This window comes from Pavona decussata, unplaced genomic scaffold (genome assembly GCF_977016875.1).
Source record: "Pavona decussata unplaced genomic scaffold, jaPavDecu1.1 SCAFFOLD_98, whole genome shotgun sequence".
Taxonomy (NCBI): Eukaryota; Metazoa; Cnidaria; class Anthozoa; order Scleractinia; family Agariciidae; genus Pavona; species Pavona decussata.
Window position 1 is genome coordinate 2,437,380 of NW_028145514.1, and position 17,813 is coordinate 2,455,192.

The following is a 17,813-nucleotide window of genomic DNA, read 5'->3' on the forward strand; positions in this document are numbered from 1 at the left end:
TCGTGCGGGTGGACCGGTGAGGGTGGGAATCTGCAGAGACTCTGCGCCTAGTAACTCTAACCCCAATGAGGGAGTAGGGGGGAGCAGAGACGGCGGAGCATTTTGCTCAAATTATTTTTCTTTTTTTGTTATTGTTATATTAACATGTTAAAAGGCGCGTTTTAACTTGTATCTACTTCCAATGGATGTATCTGGCACTGTAAATTCGATATAAATGTTAAGAAAGCTATCTTCTTGTCCCCCTTTAAGAAGGGCTGTAGCGCATGAATGTCCTTTCAGGAATCCAGATAAATTGTCACTGAGGAAGTGTAGAGAAAACTGGTAGGGCTGGTCGAAGATAACTTTTTCAAAAATGGCCGGTAGAACAGATACAGGACGGTAGTTAGATTTCAGAGACGAGTCTCACTACTATGCTCTTCCCACAACAAACCATCTGACGAGTTTTCCCGAAATGACACCGATTTTTCTCCGAAGATCAACGAAAACGCATGAAAGCATTGGGTCGCGAAAGCTCGGGATTGCTATGACAACCCTGAGGCAATGTGTAGCCAAACAAAAGAATGAAAAAACAAAAAGGCACCCACCACTCACCCCTCCCACATGTTTTTCGCAATTGGCCTCATCGGCCTCGACTTCAACCCAGCAATGGCGTTCGGACCGTACTCAGGTTTCGATGGAGTGTGTTTCAGATGATTACAGACTGGAGACATCCGTTTATAGACAACAAAAATGAACACGCAGTGAAGGTAGGTTTAGCAGGTACACAGTACTAAAACGTACAGTGAAATGCCTTAGCTCTCTATAAACAGACCCTTGTGCTAAGTAGTCAACTGTGTGTCGGTATGTGAGCTTATCAGAAGGAAAATCTGTAGGTAACGTGACCTCCCTTGTAACAGTTTGTGAATACTTTTAGTGGGTCGAAGGCATTTTTTACTGAAATTTGAAGGAAAAAAGTATACTTATGAAGGTTCTCTGTTACTTCTACATTGTTGCTTGGTCAAGGACACAGTATGTAATGAACTGACCCTGACTATTGGCGTGGTACTTTAACTTTTAGGATCGATGTAAACTTAATAATAACTAAGCTAATTGGCTTAGCTACTCGAATAATTTACATGGAGAATAGGCTTAATTTTGGAGAATTAATACTCATGTCTTATTAAAGGCCCGTTCGGTCAACATCATTTACCGTAATGATTCGATTTAGCGGCCGGCGCTTATTTACTTTTGGTACCTCAAGGGAGGACGCTTATTCGGGACAGGGCGTTTATTTCTCAATTGGACAAACAACCGAATGTGCAAAGCAAAACTTTAATGTATTTATTAAAAAGGAACAATAACAGAAACTATAACAGTATCACAAAAACAGTGAATGTTCAGTTAATATGAAGGAACTTTTATAATCACTAGTCTATTTGACGTTGATAGCCTCATGGCTAGTGTCACGTGCATCAATAATAAAGCTTTCTGGTGATGTCGTCAAAGGGATCATTGGTCGTGTAATTTGCTCAAGGCTTGTTGGACTACCTAGAACCATTCTCACCCTGCATGACAAGGTTACTTTTCGTTGAAGCAGTGAATGTACAAATGTTATACCTGCCAACTTTTTCTGAGTCAAATGCATGAGATTTTCATCTCGTAATGACCGGGATTTCCGAAAACGTCCCACTTCCGAAGATTTCAGACGATTTTCCGAAGACTTCCGAACATTGTCGAAAATGTTCCGTCGACCTCTGAACACTTCCAATTCCAATGGATTGTAGACTTTTGAAAGCTTTTATGAAAATTTTAGCATGTTGTGATACAACAGTTAGGACACAAAGTCAACATTTAGCGCCTTTTTTGGGTAGATTGAATTTAATTTTTGTTATTAATCATGTGTTAAAGAAAAGCTCATCAGGATTTGTGAGTCAGGCGTGAGAAATTGTCCTTGATGCGTGAGATGGATGTCTTTTGTCCGCAGGCGTGAGACTGATACATAATGCGTGAGAGTTAGCAGGTATACAATGTATGTATGCGTCCGCTGTCTCCATTAACAGCAACTGTCAGCCCACAGCTCTTGAATAAATGTATTATCATTGTTTTGTCTAAATTATTTCACGCCGTAAGCATCCACTGAACAATCTTTCTCTTGGGAGGAATGTGCATATTTGCCGCAGGAGTTGAGTGGGCTTCACCAGCCATCCATTTGTCATATTTCTCTCCTTTAAAAGGCTTATTCCAAGCCAGATTGTGTGCTTCAATGTATTTTGTATGGTAACGGTATCCGGTCACCTCGCCACCAGGGAGTCTCGCCACCAACCAACTCGCCACCACGAAACCATCTCGCCACCAGCCAACTCGCCACCAAGCGAAGTCTTCTCTGATAAGTCAAGGAGAAATAGCTGTTCCGGGACTATAATTTTCGTCGATTCGCTTGTCTGTATGCATATTACGACCTTTACCGAAGCGATGTCTAGGGAACTTACTGACGGCATTTTCGAAACTCGCTGTGTTGTGCTTGTAATCTCGAGAGCGAGAAACTGTAAGCTCGAGAACTTGCTAGCTGGAACTGAAACTTTCGTAAGCTTTCTCTAATTCAACTTCACTGACCGCTTGCTTAATTGCTTTTGCGTAAGCAGCCCAGAGGAGCCAATCGAACGTTCAGTAATCGTACTCCAGAAAGACCGAAAGAGCTTTGTAATTCATTCCAATTTGGTTTCAAACAGTGCGTTGCGGGTCAAATAAGTTATGTTCAGTTTCGATTATATTCGATTGCCGAACCAATCGCAAAACAATCGAATGTATCTCAGTCTTTTGATCAATTTAGCTTCTTGTATGTTTACAGCGTATTTTGTATTTTGATCTCAAAGGGCTTAAAAAAAAAAAGAACCACACAATTAACACACAAATTTGTATTGGTCATGACTTTTGAAGATTTGGTGGCCCCCCGCGGGGGGCCGATGGCTCCTAAAGGAGCCGGGTTCAGCATCTGGCAGAAGGGCCGTTGATGTAGCTACACAGCTTTAGAAGGCGGCGGGCTGAAATCTCGTCGGCGTTGTAGTTCTCCCAGTACTTGAAAATTTTAGACTGCAACAGGCGGTACTTTTTCCTCTGGATGCGGGACAGCTTGCCGTCAGACACCAGCTGTATCTGGATAGATAGGGTCATTATTGCTACTCGGTCATATTTGCGATGAAATCAAAACAGATACTCTTACTCGTCGTTCTGATCGATAATATAAACAGTACTCAGAATTTTCACTCGAATGTCACTCGTGGAGTGACAACCTAGACTCGATCTATCATGTAAACAGTTCATCGCCTTGATCGATCGTACGAGCAGTATTCGATCATACTCTATCGTGACCGTGAACAGTCTGAACGTTTATGTGAGCAACTGAACTTACACTCGAATGTGGTTTAGTGTTAGATTTATTAAGTGCATCGTTGGTGGCTAGAGGGCTTTGCTTGGTGGCGAGTTGGCTGGTGGCGAGGTGGTTTCGCGGTGGCGAGTTGGTTGGTGGCGAGACTCCCTGGTGGCGAGGTGACCGTAAACCATTTTGTATAACCCCCTGGGATGATTAGAGGATCTATCTTTGATGTGAGGAGTTTTTGTTTGACTGTTTCCATCACATGGCACTTGAATGAATCGGACACAAGTATTCCTCAGGTGAATGAAAACATCCCCAAGACACTTCTTATCCAGTCAAGCGTCCGTTCTTCATTGATCCACCCATTAGCAGATGACTCTATAACACATTCATCCTTGAATTATTCATTGAGTAATTTAGTTTCCCTTTTAGCGCCAGGAAAGACGATGAAAGGCTTGAGTTTTGTTTTATCTGCTTTCGCTGTTAAGCAAACTGAAACCTTTGTCTTCTCATGACCAGTTGTTTTCATAGTTATTGTGTTGGTCTGATGGAATCAACAGTTGTATTGGAAAGCATATCTTGCCAAGCAGCTGCTTGGATTCAGTTGTCTTGTGCCGTAGACATAACCCCTTTCTGGTCAGGAACTTCTATACTCACCCAATGCTTGCCTTGAAAGTTGGAGGAAGTTCCATTTCCTTGCACTTCTCTTTGTGAACAAACCTTTCTTTGCAAATGATTCTTTACAACTGATCACATTCTCTGATATACGAAGACCATTAGTTTGTCGTTCATGGACCCATTCCAATAAGACTTGTTCAACAACTGCATTGAAAGGCTTTCTTCCTGTCCCATCGAGACGTTTTCGCTTGCAACTAGCAGATTCTATTTTTCTCTGGTTTTGTCACCACTCTTGTAATCTCTTCAAGTTAACATTAAACTTTTTTGCTGCTTTATAGTCGCTGTTACATTCCATGGCAAGCCTAATGACTTCTAGTTTAAATTCTGTTGAATAGGAATTGATTTTTTTTATGAGACTGAGAAGCATCCGCCTCCATGTCTTTACACAAGGTGATCAGTCTACTGTATGCAGCTGGATATTTGTTTAAAGAGAAATAGTTTCACAATATGAGTTTAGGGTTGCAATTGAACCATTAATTACCACAAAATTTGAAGAGAACAGCATTCATTTGAAGGAATTGTGCACTCACATGGATGTTAATTATAGTTGAGAAAGTTAGATGAAGACCGCTGTTTTGAAATGCTGCATTGCGTGAGCAATTTTACAAGAACACATTCGAAGCGGGGCTCTTGTTAAAAATGGGACGCTTATTGGAAGGAGGGTACTAAATCAAATCATTACGGTAAATGTAATGGTACACAAGTTACATAAAGAGGGATGAAACAGTATTCTTGAGGTTACATACTTCCAATTTCCTAAACTGTTTTTCTTATCTGAGATGATCTGTCATATACGTGACCTGAATTTCCATTGAGTGTCATCTACCAGAGTTCCAGGGGGTGTGGAATTCCATAATAAAGTGACAGTGATTGCCCATCAGAAATTTGCCAGTTGAAGGCATTGAAATGATTCAAGGATATAATTAATCAATAGACTGATAATCAATAACAATCGTTACCAATTTATACCAATTGATATCGATTGCCCTTAGACCTTTGTCACTCAGCAGCCATGTTGAGTCTCGGGAGAATATAAAGCTGAATTCGCGTCTGGGTGAGGCTTGCCGTGTAAAACCAAAGCTTTTTATTCCTCTGAGACTAAACATGGCCCTGCCTGACAAAGGTCTATAGCAACTGATGAAAATTGATGAAGAAAAAAGTTGTGAGTTTGATTACTATTGATTACTGATAAATTAAAATTGTTAACGATATTATTGATTTATTGGAAACAATTGTGGTTCTTTTAAGAAGTTCAATGATTAAATCTTTAAGACAATTTGTCAGTATGGTTTTATTGAGTCATTCAACCTTCATCGACTGTTTCATAGTATGCAAGATTTTTACGATAATATTGTTATTATTATTTATCAACAAATTCAAGGAAACAAAAACAACTAACAGGAACATTGTGGTCTTTTCATCTATCAGTTTATATATAATAATTTTTGGAATAAGTTGTGGCCACAGTAGCAGTGTTCAACCTTGTAATCTTGTTGTAACATTACCATGAAGATGAAGCAAAAGAAACAACAAAGTTAGTGTTTTGTGATTTCAATTATTTGCATTAGGAAAGAAATGTAAGAGTAAATCTCATCTGATATTGAAATGTGAAAGAAATAATTATCTTCTGGATGTCTCTGCTGCCCTAGCTGGGTAGAGTCGGCAATTGTTGGCCACGGTTTCACTCCTGATGATGCCACTTCCGTTTTTAAAGGAAATAATTTGGTGGCTTTTAAAGTAGACACCGCAGTGCTACTCCCAGTCCCAAATCTCACAGATCAAATCAAAACTGTAAGTGCACGGAAAATGCAGGCAGCTACCATTATGTCTCCATTCCTCATATACAGTTATGGATTTAAGTGCAGCTAACTACAGTACCTTTTGTGTTTGCAGGTTTGAAAAAGAGAATATATTGCTTCATCTATGGAAAAACGCACTCAACCTTCAGCAAGTAATTCTGTCAGTTTCAATCAAGCTGGTCATTTACAGAATGGCAATTCATCCAAAGTCACAAGCCATCAGAGTAAAAACCGCGGCTCCGGTACAGTACGCTATTATCAGTGCCCCAACTGTGAAAAGGCATTCTTGTACAAATCAAAACTGCTTCTTCATCAAATAACACACAGTGGTGAGAGACCTTACAAATGTCCTAACTGTGACAAGACATACAAAAGAGAGTCTGAGCTTGTGGTTCATCAAAGGGTGCATACTGGAGAGCGACCTTTTAGCTGTACAAAATGTGAGAAGGCATTCAAAACAAAGTCCGAACTTGTTGTTCATGACAGATTTCACACAGGTGAAAGGCCATACAAATGCACCCATTGTGATAAGTCTTTCAGGACAGCATCTGAGCTTGGTTTGCACAAGAAAGTTTCTTCTGGGGAGAGGCCTTTCAGATGTACAAAGTGTCACAAGGGCTTCTTTCGGCAAGCTGATCTTGGCACTCATGAGAGAAACCACTGCATGGAGAAGCCTTACAATTGCAAGCAATGTGAAAAGTCTTTTAAGACAGAATTTGACCTAAAGAAGCATGAGAAGAGTCACAGGGTTGTAAAGACTGTTAAATGCAAAGTTTGTGAAAAATCTTTTAAAACAAAACACCACCTTGAAGTCCACAGCAGGACTCATGATGTAGAGCAGTCTTTTAACTGTTCAACTTGCTTATTATCCTTTAGCACTTCAGAAGAACTGTCAGCTCATAATGAGAGCCATACTGGTAAGAAACTTTACAAATGTTCGCAGTGTGAAAAGTCATTTGCCTTCAAATCAAAGCTTTTTCAACATTGGGTGATCCACACAGGTGAAAGACCATTTAAATGCAACCAGTGCAACAAGTCATATGGAAGAAAGTCAGAACTTGTAGTCCATCAAAGAATACATACAGGTGAAAAACCTTTTAAGTGCACTAGCTGTGAAAAGTGCTTCAAAACAACATCAGAATTAGTTGTACATTGCAGAACTCATACTGGTGAAAAGCCATACAAGTGCACGTTTTGCGTGAAGAGATTCAAGACTGCATCAGAACTTGGTGTCCATAGAAGAAGCCACATTGGAGATAGACCTTTCTCCTGTACTCGATGTGAGATGTCATTCAAGCGAATGGCTGACCTAACAATCCACAAGAAATTTCATTTGGTTGATTTACCTTACAAGTGCCATCTTTGTATTATGGCTTTTGGAAGTGCATCTGAACTTGCCACCCACCAAGACCTTCACAGTTCTATTCTGCACAATACCCTCAGCCAAAATGGGAGGTCATCAACAGGAGCAGCAACGCAGGGCAATCAACAATCTTCCCAAGGGGTGGTGTCTGATAAAGCATCAAGTCTTGTTCCAGGATTGAAGATGGCACAGCTTTCTGTAGCCAATGACAGTGTGGCTCATAATGAACACATGAAACCTGATCAGGAAAATGAGAAAGCACATGATGGCGAACTAGATCTTGACATGGAAAAATTAATGAAAATTGTCAGTAAACCCTTCAAATGTAGTGAGTGCAGCAAAGCATTTGTCTCCACTACCGAGCTGGCCGGGCATGTACGAATTCATACTGGTGAGAGGCCTTTTAAGTGTCCACAGTGTGACAATTGTTACAGAACACAGTCAACACTTTCTGTACATTTGAAAAGTCACATGAAGGAAAGACGCTATAAATGTTCTTACTGTGAAGTGACATGCCCAACACTTTCAAAGCTGTATGACCATTTCATGTTTCACCAAGCTCAAAATATTGCTCAAGGTTGGCAACCAAATGATCATTGTGTCCAAGAGCCAAAGGGCATAAGCACAGATGATGAACCATTGAAATGCTGGGTTTGCCAGAGAGGGTTCCATGAACAGGAGGCTTTGGAACGCCACATCCGTCTACATAAAGACAGAAGTAAAACCCTTGAATTGTGTGTTAAGAAGTTGAAAAGCTCCATTGGAGAAAAATAAGGGTAGCTGTGAAGCTTGTTTTTGTCAAGAACAGATCTTGGACATAGGTCAAAAGAGACATGAGAAAATGTGGATCTTTCATTGATAATAGGTGAGATCTTAGGTCACCACACAAAATTGATGATGCCTGTATATGTGCAATGTAAACTGAGAAACAAGAACCAGATTCATACCCATAATGAAAAAATTGTACACTCTGTGGACCAAATTCACCACATGACATAATGAGTGGGAGGACTGAGTGTAGGTATGAACATTATTGCAACTGGAATTTTTGTGAATTGTAAATTGGAGCTTCACAAATTTTGGTCTCTTCAAAAGGTAACATTAAGGGGGTGGGGGCAGATACCCCTAACTGTTCTCCAGACTCAACATGAGACCTACATCAACAACCATGTCAAAATATCAAATTTTGGTGGCTAACATGAACAGTGACGCTTCTGTCAATACTGATCCCTGGCTCCAAACCAATGCTAAATTCATACCAGGAAGACAAGTTGCAAGTTGGTGTACTCTGTTCTCCAAGTTTTTATAAACAATGAAATAAGCCAATCAAACCATGATTAATGTCAATATATTGCCAAACTTTTGACAACTTTTGCATAAATTTCACCCACAACATTTTTTTTTATATTTGGCATGGTCCCAGCTTGGGCCATGGCACAAGAAGAAGTTTGGCTATGATAAATTGATTCATGAATAATATAGAGGATGTTGGATAGTGCAATGGCTGCTGCGAGCATTTGGTTTATATTTTGATTACACATTAGTGAAGAAGTTATCACAATTTTATGCCTGCCAGAGCTTGTGTCTAGTTTTCATGTCTTGAGGTTAAACATTTTTAAGAAAACAAAGTATTTTTCAAGTAACAAATAAAGTATGTTACATTAGGTAACAAGTAAATTTATGTCCAGTCTTTAACTTTTAAGAAATTTCCAGATTTTTCATGCAAATGGTAAATTACACTTGTGACAGACTGATCTTGACCTGGTCTGTAAAACAACTTGGTGGTTTTATCATGTCTACATTGATATCTATTCAATAATTTAAAATCAGGGCTCAAGAATAACAGTATAGTTGGCTAAGCCAACTAGCCACAGACTGGTAAAAAGTCAGGTTTGGCTAGTAATTTTTGTCCTGTCCTTTCACTAGCCATTTTGGCTAGTAAAAATTGTAAAGCACTGGACTGTTGTACAGAAAACAAAGATGAAAATTATTTAACAACAACAAAAGCAAAGAGAGCAAGACCTACATTTGGCCGCGTTTTGTGTAGCATGCCTAGAGTTAAGGCCTTTTCATGTTAAGGTCAACTTGCAATTTCAATAATGCAAATAAAGCACCAATTTGTAAACAGTGAAAAAAACCTTGACAGGTGTCCTAGGCCTGTAGATGTTTTAATCTCATTATAGTAGAAGAGTGAAGTACCAGTATGTGTTTGAAGAAATTGGATATTTTTCATATTTTCATTAGTAGTGCTCAGAGACAATTTATTTTTTATCCCTCCAAGCCCCAACATCAATATGCATTCTCTCTGTTCCCCACGTATTTCTTGTGGTACTTACAATGTAGTTGTAAGGATATGTACAATGGAGATCATTTCCTTTACTCTCATTAGCTTTATGTTTGGTCAAGTAGTTTATATTTTGAGGTGAAATTAGATGCTAGTCTCTACTGGGGCTTAAGAGGTGAATTCCATAAGTATGATGGTGCTTTTTAAAAATGGGAAACCATATGAGAGGGTAATGACTTTTAGGATTAACAATGCATTTACTACAAGTCACTACATGTGACTCTAGTTAGGTTAGCCTATTTTCATGTCATTAGCAGTGGCTCGATTTTATAGCAGCTACAGAATAGACCTTTTGGTCAGTGCTTTTTATGAGCTTTTTATAATAAAAAGTAATAATTATTTTTTTAAAAATGTAAATGCTAAAACTTAAGCTTTTTTGGTGCTGTTTTATTACTGCATTGCAGACACAAAACAAAATTGAGAAGGCCAAGCACACCCAGCATATTGCATAATTGCCTTGGCTGACTGATTTTCCAAACAATGCTAGAAAAATAGATTTTGTAACTATAGTTCAATTATGCATATGAAATGAATAGGTTGTAAGTTCATGATGGGTTTTAAAAGATAGGAAAATTATTAGGCATTTTTTCATGACCATACTTTGATATTTTATAATTTGCATAATTATATATTTTTCAGTCCTTAGTATTTGATAAACGTTTTTGTATGAAGACACTGTAGTGTGATGAATATTTTTAATAAAGATAGGTACATGTATCATGTGCAGAGATTAGTAATGTGCTGTACACATTTAGGGACATTAATGCATGCAGTAGGGAGAAAATATCACAACATTTACATACACAAGAAAATGTAGCAGGTATGTTGTAGCAAGAAGCTTCCTTGTGACGTTGTTGTAATAAGTGCTGAAGAAGTTTAGAAAAATCAGTATGTAGTGTAATGATTTTTCTAAACTTGTGCAACACTAATTTTATGCAAACTTTTTCCTTGTGCCATATCACACAAAGTTAAACTTATTTACCGCCATGGAACTTTTCCTGGGAGAGCTAGTCAATCATTTTCAAACTTTAACATGACACTGCTTAACATGTCAAGTTGTTATTCCGCTAGCATGTGTAAAAAAAAGTATTTCTATGGGATTTTCTGCATCTTACACTTTTTGATAATTTTGATATTTTGTTCTAGATCCAACTTTTGGGTAGCAAACCTAAGGAAATACATGATTTACAGGCTAATATTCTGCTTTTTTAATTCAATCATGCGTTAAGTCAGTAACGTTTCAGCATCAACATGACTCCTTGACTCAAATTTCAACTTGCCTCAATTTTGAAATGCTCTTAGCAATAATATATTGAAAGATTCAGAGATGGTGGTCAATCCCCTAGGGACATATTGATGAAGCTCTGCTTAGCTGAAAGAAATCATAACTATTGTTTGTTAATAATAGGAGTTTGTATTCCACCAATACATTTGAACCATTTTCAGTTAAGAAAGTTTTATGAGTTTGACCCAGGTTCAACCACGATTTTCTGAGCCTTCAGCTGTTATAATCATTGTTTGTGATCCATGTAACCATTTATGTATATGTTGCTATAGTGAAGTGGGGCTTTCAAAGTAGTTGGCAATGATAGAGTGGGTATTATTAAAGTTAAATTTTTTAGTTTTAATTTTTAAGGTTTTTAAATTTAAGATCTAATTTTTTTGGGGGGGTCTTTATTGTAATGATGCCACATTTGGTTGCTGACTGTACATGTATGAACATATTCAACCACTTGCATTAAGAAACAGCTTACCTGTAGGCTACATTATACCATTGCTACATTGTAAATTAGGTAGCTTTTATATCAATATGTTTCATGTCTTTTATATTTATTTCTTATACTTCGTATTAAAAGATCATCTTATTATGACTTATTTGGTTTGCTTTTGGTAATAATTTATGGACCAATTGACGATTCAGTCAACAGCCATTACTTGTCTGTCAGACTGTCAAGCTATTTGCTTTCATTCCCAGCTTTGTCCACGTGCTCTTATGGATATGAGTAGTGGCACGAATAAGCACTTTCAAATTCCAGATCATGCGACCTTAAATTATCCAAATTTGTGGACTGAAATGGCTATTGTCCTTCTCCACCCCCACCCCCTCCCGCCACTTCTGATTCCCATGGGGCCTCTGGTGGTAAGAACCCTTTGTTGAGGGAGGGGTGGGGGCAGGGTCAAGGTCAAGGGAACTTTTGCAAACAGAGATTTTCTGTCGGGTTAAAATTGTAAATTATACAACCTAGTCAAGAAACCACTATAGAGAATCTGCAACACTTAATCATGGAAATATCATCATCATCATCAGGGCTTTCGAGAAACGGGTCCCAGGGCTTATAACCGGAATTTACGGTATTGGTTTATGAGAATGCCAGGGAGGAAATGGGTGACATTTCAGCCTAGAGAGCTCCAACCATTGTTGAGAGGTAATTAAGCTCACACAACCTTCTGCTTGTCAGGCTCCTTACATGGCCCAATTTTCTGCACTTTCTTTATAAACACCGAGGACACTCTGGGAGTTCCTCTATCTTGGGAAGCGTTTTGAGTTAGGGGGCTAAATTTGTCCCCTCAGTGCGAAGAAAAGAGCATGGGACATAATGTGAAAAGGCACTGATCGTGCCGCCTTACCCATCATATTAATCCCCACCCCTTACCACCCACAAATAATAAGCTGTGTGGCTAAGCCCCCAACAATGCTTGGATTACCTGAAATGACGAACGAACTGCGGTCCGTCTCCATCTCAATTAAAAACGTGAGGAAGGTAACGCTTAACGAATCCGTTTTTCGTTTCTTGAAACTGCCCGGAAAAGTTCTCTTTATCAAATCCAGCTTTGACTAATTACAGTTTTTAACACTTGTTAGCAAATATTTTTTTCTTTATTTTATTTTATTTTTAACGTGTTGGGGTTTTTAATGTACAGTATTGTATTCCAATAGACCTTATTAGGTTCGTCTCGGTGGATAACTGTGTCTGGAAGGCATCGTCCAGCCCAGTAATTCGGATTAAATTTTGAAGAAAAACTAACGTTTTCTTTAGCGAGATGTGATCTCAAACTTGCTTAACACTAACAAACTAATCTATTTTGTTTTCGGAGGGGCAACTATATGCCATTGAAAGTGGGAACTGAGGCCAGTAGCATTTTCGGAAACCAACAGCAGCTCGGAAATTCGCGAAATAAGCTTCTGTTGCCCAATTTTTTCTGTTTTAAATTTTAAGCTAAAGAATTTTAGAAAAGGTCATAAAACGGCGTGGGAACGCAGGAGAGAACATTTTTAATATTGTTATATATTCTTATATTCTAAAGGTTCACATTGGGAGCTCCTGAGTTTCAATTCTTTGTGCAGATGTACTTCTGTCATGCCTTATCAGGGGTGCTTGTGTTTTTATTGTTGTCCCACAAAAAGATAACTCGATAAAATTGTTCACTATCATCTTTAACAGTTGTATATCGACAATTCAGCGAAGCTCCATGTGGGGAGAACGTAGATCTTGCGTGCATATTCTTACTGAAGAGCAGTACCGTAATAGCCTGCGTAGCAGTCGTTTCCGTTTCCTTCAAGCCAAGCGGGGTAAGCGCCCCTCCCCCCTCCCCCCCCTCGCTCCTACTTTTTTGCTCCTTTTTCCCCAATGCCCTCGCGCGCTTACCCTGCTTGGCTTGAAGGAAACGGAAACGACTGCTACGCAGGCTATACCGTAAATGAGTGAAATGTCACTTGCATCATGCATACTGGCTTGGTACATCATGTGTGTGGGAATGTCTTGAAAGTGAGACGATAGTATCGTAACCAAACTGATTGCAGGGCTGACACTACGGCAAAGGGCTTATTTATTTGGGCCAATATTTCAACTAGTACAACTAGTCTTCTTCAGGGCCAGAGTTACAATAAGAAAAATTAACGGCTCTTAAAAGTTTAAATTTGAACGTAAACTCTTGCCCTGAAGAAGAATAGTTGTACTAGTTGAAATATTGGCCCAGATAAAGAAGCCCTTTGTCGTAGTGTCAGCCCTGCAACCAGTTTGGTTTATTTACACGTAAAGTGACGTCTGGCACGTGCTATTCTACTACAAGAGATCCAGCAACGGAATGTATTCAGAACAGTTTATTTTGCGTCGTGTGGTCCTCTGCATCCAAAAGTTTCGATAGTATCGTCTTACTAGTAACAATCAAATATTAGGGAGTGCGTTCGATGTCACCAGGCTCTCTCTCCTGATGTCATCCGCCCCTGCAAAATCTGCGGGGATGCCAGAAATGTGTCCCTAGATCCATTTATTCAATTAACGTTGTCCCATACAATCTCGACTCCAATCCGTATAAGGAGTGCGTTCTTTCTACGTCGAATACAACAAGGAGCGGTTGCAGTTGAGGTTTGACTATGTGTGTGACAGAGGGTAGACCCTTTTCTTGTTTCATTTTTGTTAGCTGTATGGCTTATTGTCAGAACGTTAGCATTTTTCGACAGTTTTTAAAGACAACATGGCGCACGGCAACTTTTGAGACATTTTGTTGCGGCAACGCGGGAGCGTAGCTGGCATTTCAGAAGGGTTGTTTGCTTTGTCCCTGAAACGGCTGAAACGGCTGGGTGAATTCTGAGGGGTGTGTGTGTGGCGGGGGGGTACAGCCAACACCTTATTCTTACTAATTTTCGCGATTTCAAAAAAAAAGCGAAATTTAATGCTCGCGAAATTTGATACCATATTATATAACAAAATAATAAGAAGAATTTCTTTTGTGTCTACAAGGTAAAATCTGTGTAACGATCGCTCTCCGAATTTCTTGGCAGACGTGAAATCCTTTCAATCCTCACGTAAAGATAAGCTTCAAAATCTCAAAATTTAGTATACTGTTTAGCTCTAGTTTTTCTTGCCATCGCGAAATTAATATTCACGAAATTCATCGATCCCGAACTTTCGCGAAATTAACAGTACGCGCGAAACGCGGTATACATGTCTCAATGGTCTGACTTTGGCTGTATTGGCCTTAACTATGAACTGTAGTACGATAAAAAGAAAAACAAGGGAAAGGAACAGAGTTGCATCTTACGGACATCTAAACAGTTCAGAACCTGACGCCTAGACGGCACATGTAGAAGAGAGCCAGAATCTTATGTTACAATTCGAGCTAAACATGTATACAAGAAAACGAATAACCCACTATCTAGTTCTCGGTGTAAAATGGTAGAGGAGAGGCCCTGGGAACGGGGTTGAGAGATAACAGCTCCATAATCACGATAAGACCGCAGTGTGAGAAATTATAAGAGCGAAGAGTTCCAAATTGAAAGCCTCCCTGAACAATAACTATTGCTTTGGAAGATATACTCTTACACTATAGGGAAGGCTTGCTGATGACGTAATTTTTTATCTTTCGATGTTTTGTTTCATTCTCCCAATCACGGTGAGCTCCTAAGAGGGTTTGTTCAAACCCTTCGAACACCACGCATCGTCCTAACAACTCCTTGCAGCGTGTTGTAAGTTTATGGAGAAAATGAGTCGCGGCGACCTGCACCGTTTGCAATGTCTTACATGGTTGGTCGAGACTCGACAAAACAACGAACAACAGAACAATGATCCCAACCCCAAAAAAACAATGCAGCTGCAGATTATCAGGGTCCGGTGAAAATAGAACTTTTGAAAAGTGCAGGTCAAACTCGTGATGTGGTGCCACATAAAATCGTTTTCCTTTTTAATTAAAAATGTAAAAAAATTATAATGTTACACAAATGAAGAATATTTCTAAAAAAATCGTCCCGTGTAACATTGCCTTTGGACCTTTGGAACGGAATTTAAGTACTTATAATATTTCAATTGTACAAGTGACCTATGGACGCAAATTCTGAGAGAAAAAAAAACATGGTGTTTTTTTTTTAGTAAAACCAAGTAACTGTGTTTGGAAGGACTACCGCGACAAAATAAAAGTACCGGATCCTGTGTAAAGGATTAATCAGCAATAATTTGAAGAACAAATAATAATAAGGTCTAAAAATAATCAGCAGCCATAATCAGGGATATCCCTGTCAGGATATGATCATATGATTTTTTTTATTACAAATAAGAATAGCATTGTAACTTTATGACATTTATTTTTTTTTCTTTAAAAAAATTGTGCTTGAAAGTAGTCTCTTTTTTAATCAAAATGAATTGTAAATAGCTTTTAATAGTTCTCTTTTCTACTTTTTTTACTTGTGAATAGCAATTTGCTTGGAATATGTTAATAAAGAGATTATTATTTATATAATAATAATAATAATAATAATAATAATAATAATAATAATAATAATAATAATAATAATAATAATAATAATAATAATAAAATCAGCCTTGCTTTTTTTTGGCATTATAACTTTTTTTTTTTTTTGCAATTTTCCAAATCCATTGCTTCGTTCTCCATCTTCGAGTTGTCGACTTAGACTCCACGGCAGTGATGCAAACTTATCGTTACTTCCTCATCAGGTTCCAAATTCAACTTATTTTTTCTTTTTTCATTTCTTGCCCTAAACAGTCATGACACATACCATGTTTTCAGTCTTTTTATATAACCGGCATTTTTTCTCAACTAATTTCTAATGACACACCCCTATATATATATGCATATAAAAAAATTGGACAGACAGCAGGAGACGAACAACGACTGCTTCCTGCACAGTGAAAATAGACACGAATTAAAGATGGAAAAAAAGAATGGATGATACTTCGGCATCGCTTCAAGAATGCGTGGAAGAAAAAATATTCTTGTGGACCTGTGTTAGTTCCCCTCGGGAAAGAAAGGCCACTATGTTTTCAGACACTCGTCGAATCATACCTTTTAACTATTTACATAAATTTCTCCCATGAATTCTCCAGTGTCACATTTCAAAACTTTCAAATAAACGCTACAGAATTCTTCTACCCTACTGTTTTGTTTTCATTTTGTCCTTGACACGCGCGCGCCGAAATTGTCGCCATGCGGTTTCCTGCGCGCATGTACTCCTTCCTTCCGATTGCCTCCATAAGAAAAATTTTGTTTACTCGTAGTCTAGGGTTTATCGCAACCACAAAATATCCGTGAAATTTCCTATGCATTCTATGGTGTACGAAAACCCTTCTTTGCCATATTGGCGCTTATACCATCAAGAGCTAAACCGAGTGTTACTCTGCGCAATCTCAGATCCGCCATTTACATATATCCGGGGTTTTCCGAGAATCAGTGGCACTGTGATGCCTGAAACATGGCGGCCGATGGCGAGACTTCGCATTTTCTTATGAAGTAAAGACTATAATATGCCGAGAAAACATTTTAGAATAGTTGTAAATAACAATAGAAACTCTTAGATAATGTCTATTCACCAACAACAAAAGTCAGTGACGAGTTCAAGCGCGGTTTTTCCGAACGAAAGGTCGCCATCGATTTCGGATTCTTCAGACGAGGAAGATGATGATCTTGACGACGAAAGCGCCGAACATTCAGCGGTAAGAGCGATTTATTTTCCCTGAATATTTTTTGTAGAATCCTTTGTCCTTCTTCTATTTGGTAGAATAGTTTTTAGGGTTATTCTCTCCGTTTGAACGACAGAAAATTGTTTCTTGGTATGTTAATTATTCTGTCTTCATGATTAATATTAAAGCTATGAAAGCTAACCCTTCGACTTCGTGATGGAAAATATTTGTTTAGGGAAAACTAGAGGTACCGTTGAATGAGCTTTTAAGGAGACAGTGTCTCTTTTCTTTATGAAACAGTTTTTTGCTTTATTTTTTGTAATTTCGGGAAAGACGGCGAACGGTTTAGCTAAGCGGTCTTGTCTTCTTTGCCGTAAATACTTGAGACTAAAGTTTGTTCAGTGTATTTACCGTGTTTTGACGGGTACATTGTTCGCTTTCTTATGGTTTTTAACGAACGTTTAAAATTTAACAGTAGTGGAAACGGAAATGTACTTTCTGTAATATGCATCGATTTCACTTTATCTATCATCATATAGGCTTTTCGTTTGAGATGCCCTTCTGCTGGCACAAACTTTAGCATTTTGAGTAACGCGAGAGGGACAGTTGACTGATGAAAAAAATAGATTTCTACACCGAGCTGATATTTTATTCGTGATCAAAAGATCCATCCCGTTTCCTTTGGAAGGACCATTTAAGGTGATCATTTATAATGCGAAGATTAATTTCTGTTCAGTTCTTTATCGCTACGACATTCTGAACGAAGCCTGAAACACGTGCCAGGGGGGTGGGCGAAACGAGAATGGTAGCAGTTGATAAAATCGGCATTCAAGTGAAATAACATTATATTTAGTGTATTATATCG

General features: G+C 38.6%; 2 protein-coding genes across 2 annotated transcripts in view; both read left to right on the plus strand.

The window, feature by feature from the left end:
* The first annotated feature begins 616 nt into the window (after positions 1-616).
* LOC146472641 (uncharacterized) lies at positions 617-11,407 on the plus strand. The gene is made up of 2 exons (XM_085119376.1): positions 617-746; positions 5,924-11,407. The coding sequence occupies exon 2, from the start codon at positions 5,954-5,956 to the stop codon at positions 7,964-7,966; it is 2,013 nt and encodes a 670-aa protein (XP_084975502.1). The 5' UTR covers positions 617-746; positions 5,924-5,953; the 3' UTR covers positions 7,967-11,407.
* A 5,311-nt stretch (positions 11,408-16,718) lies between these two features.
* LOC146472642 (ankyrin repeat domain-containing protein 17-like) overlaps positions 16,719-17,813 on the plus strand; it is a 28,372-nt gene continuing 27,277 nt past the window's right edge. The window contains exon 1 of the mRNA XM_085119398.1: positions 16,719-16,981. Coding sequence (XP_084975524.1) covers positions 16,847-16,981 — 135 coding nt within the window. The 5' untranslated portion in view covers positions 16,719-16,846. The remainder of the gene's footprint in view (positions 16,982-17,813) is intronic.

Coding starts and splice junctions, on each gene's coding strand:
- LOC146472641 (XM_085119376.1), top strand. CDS start 5,954: ATGGAAAAACGCACTCAACCTTCAGCAAGTAATTCTGTCAGTTTCAAT.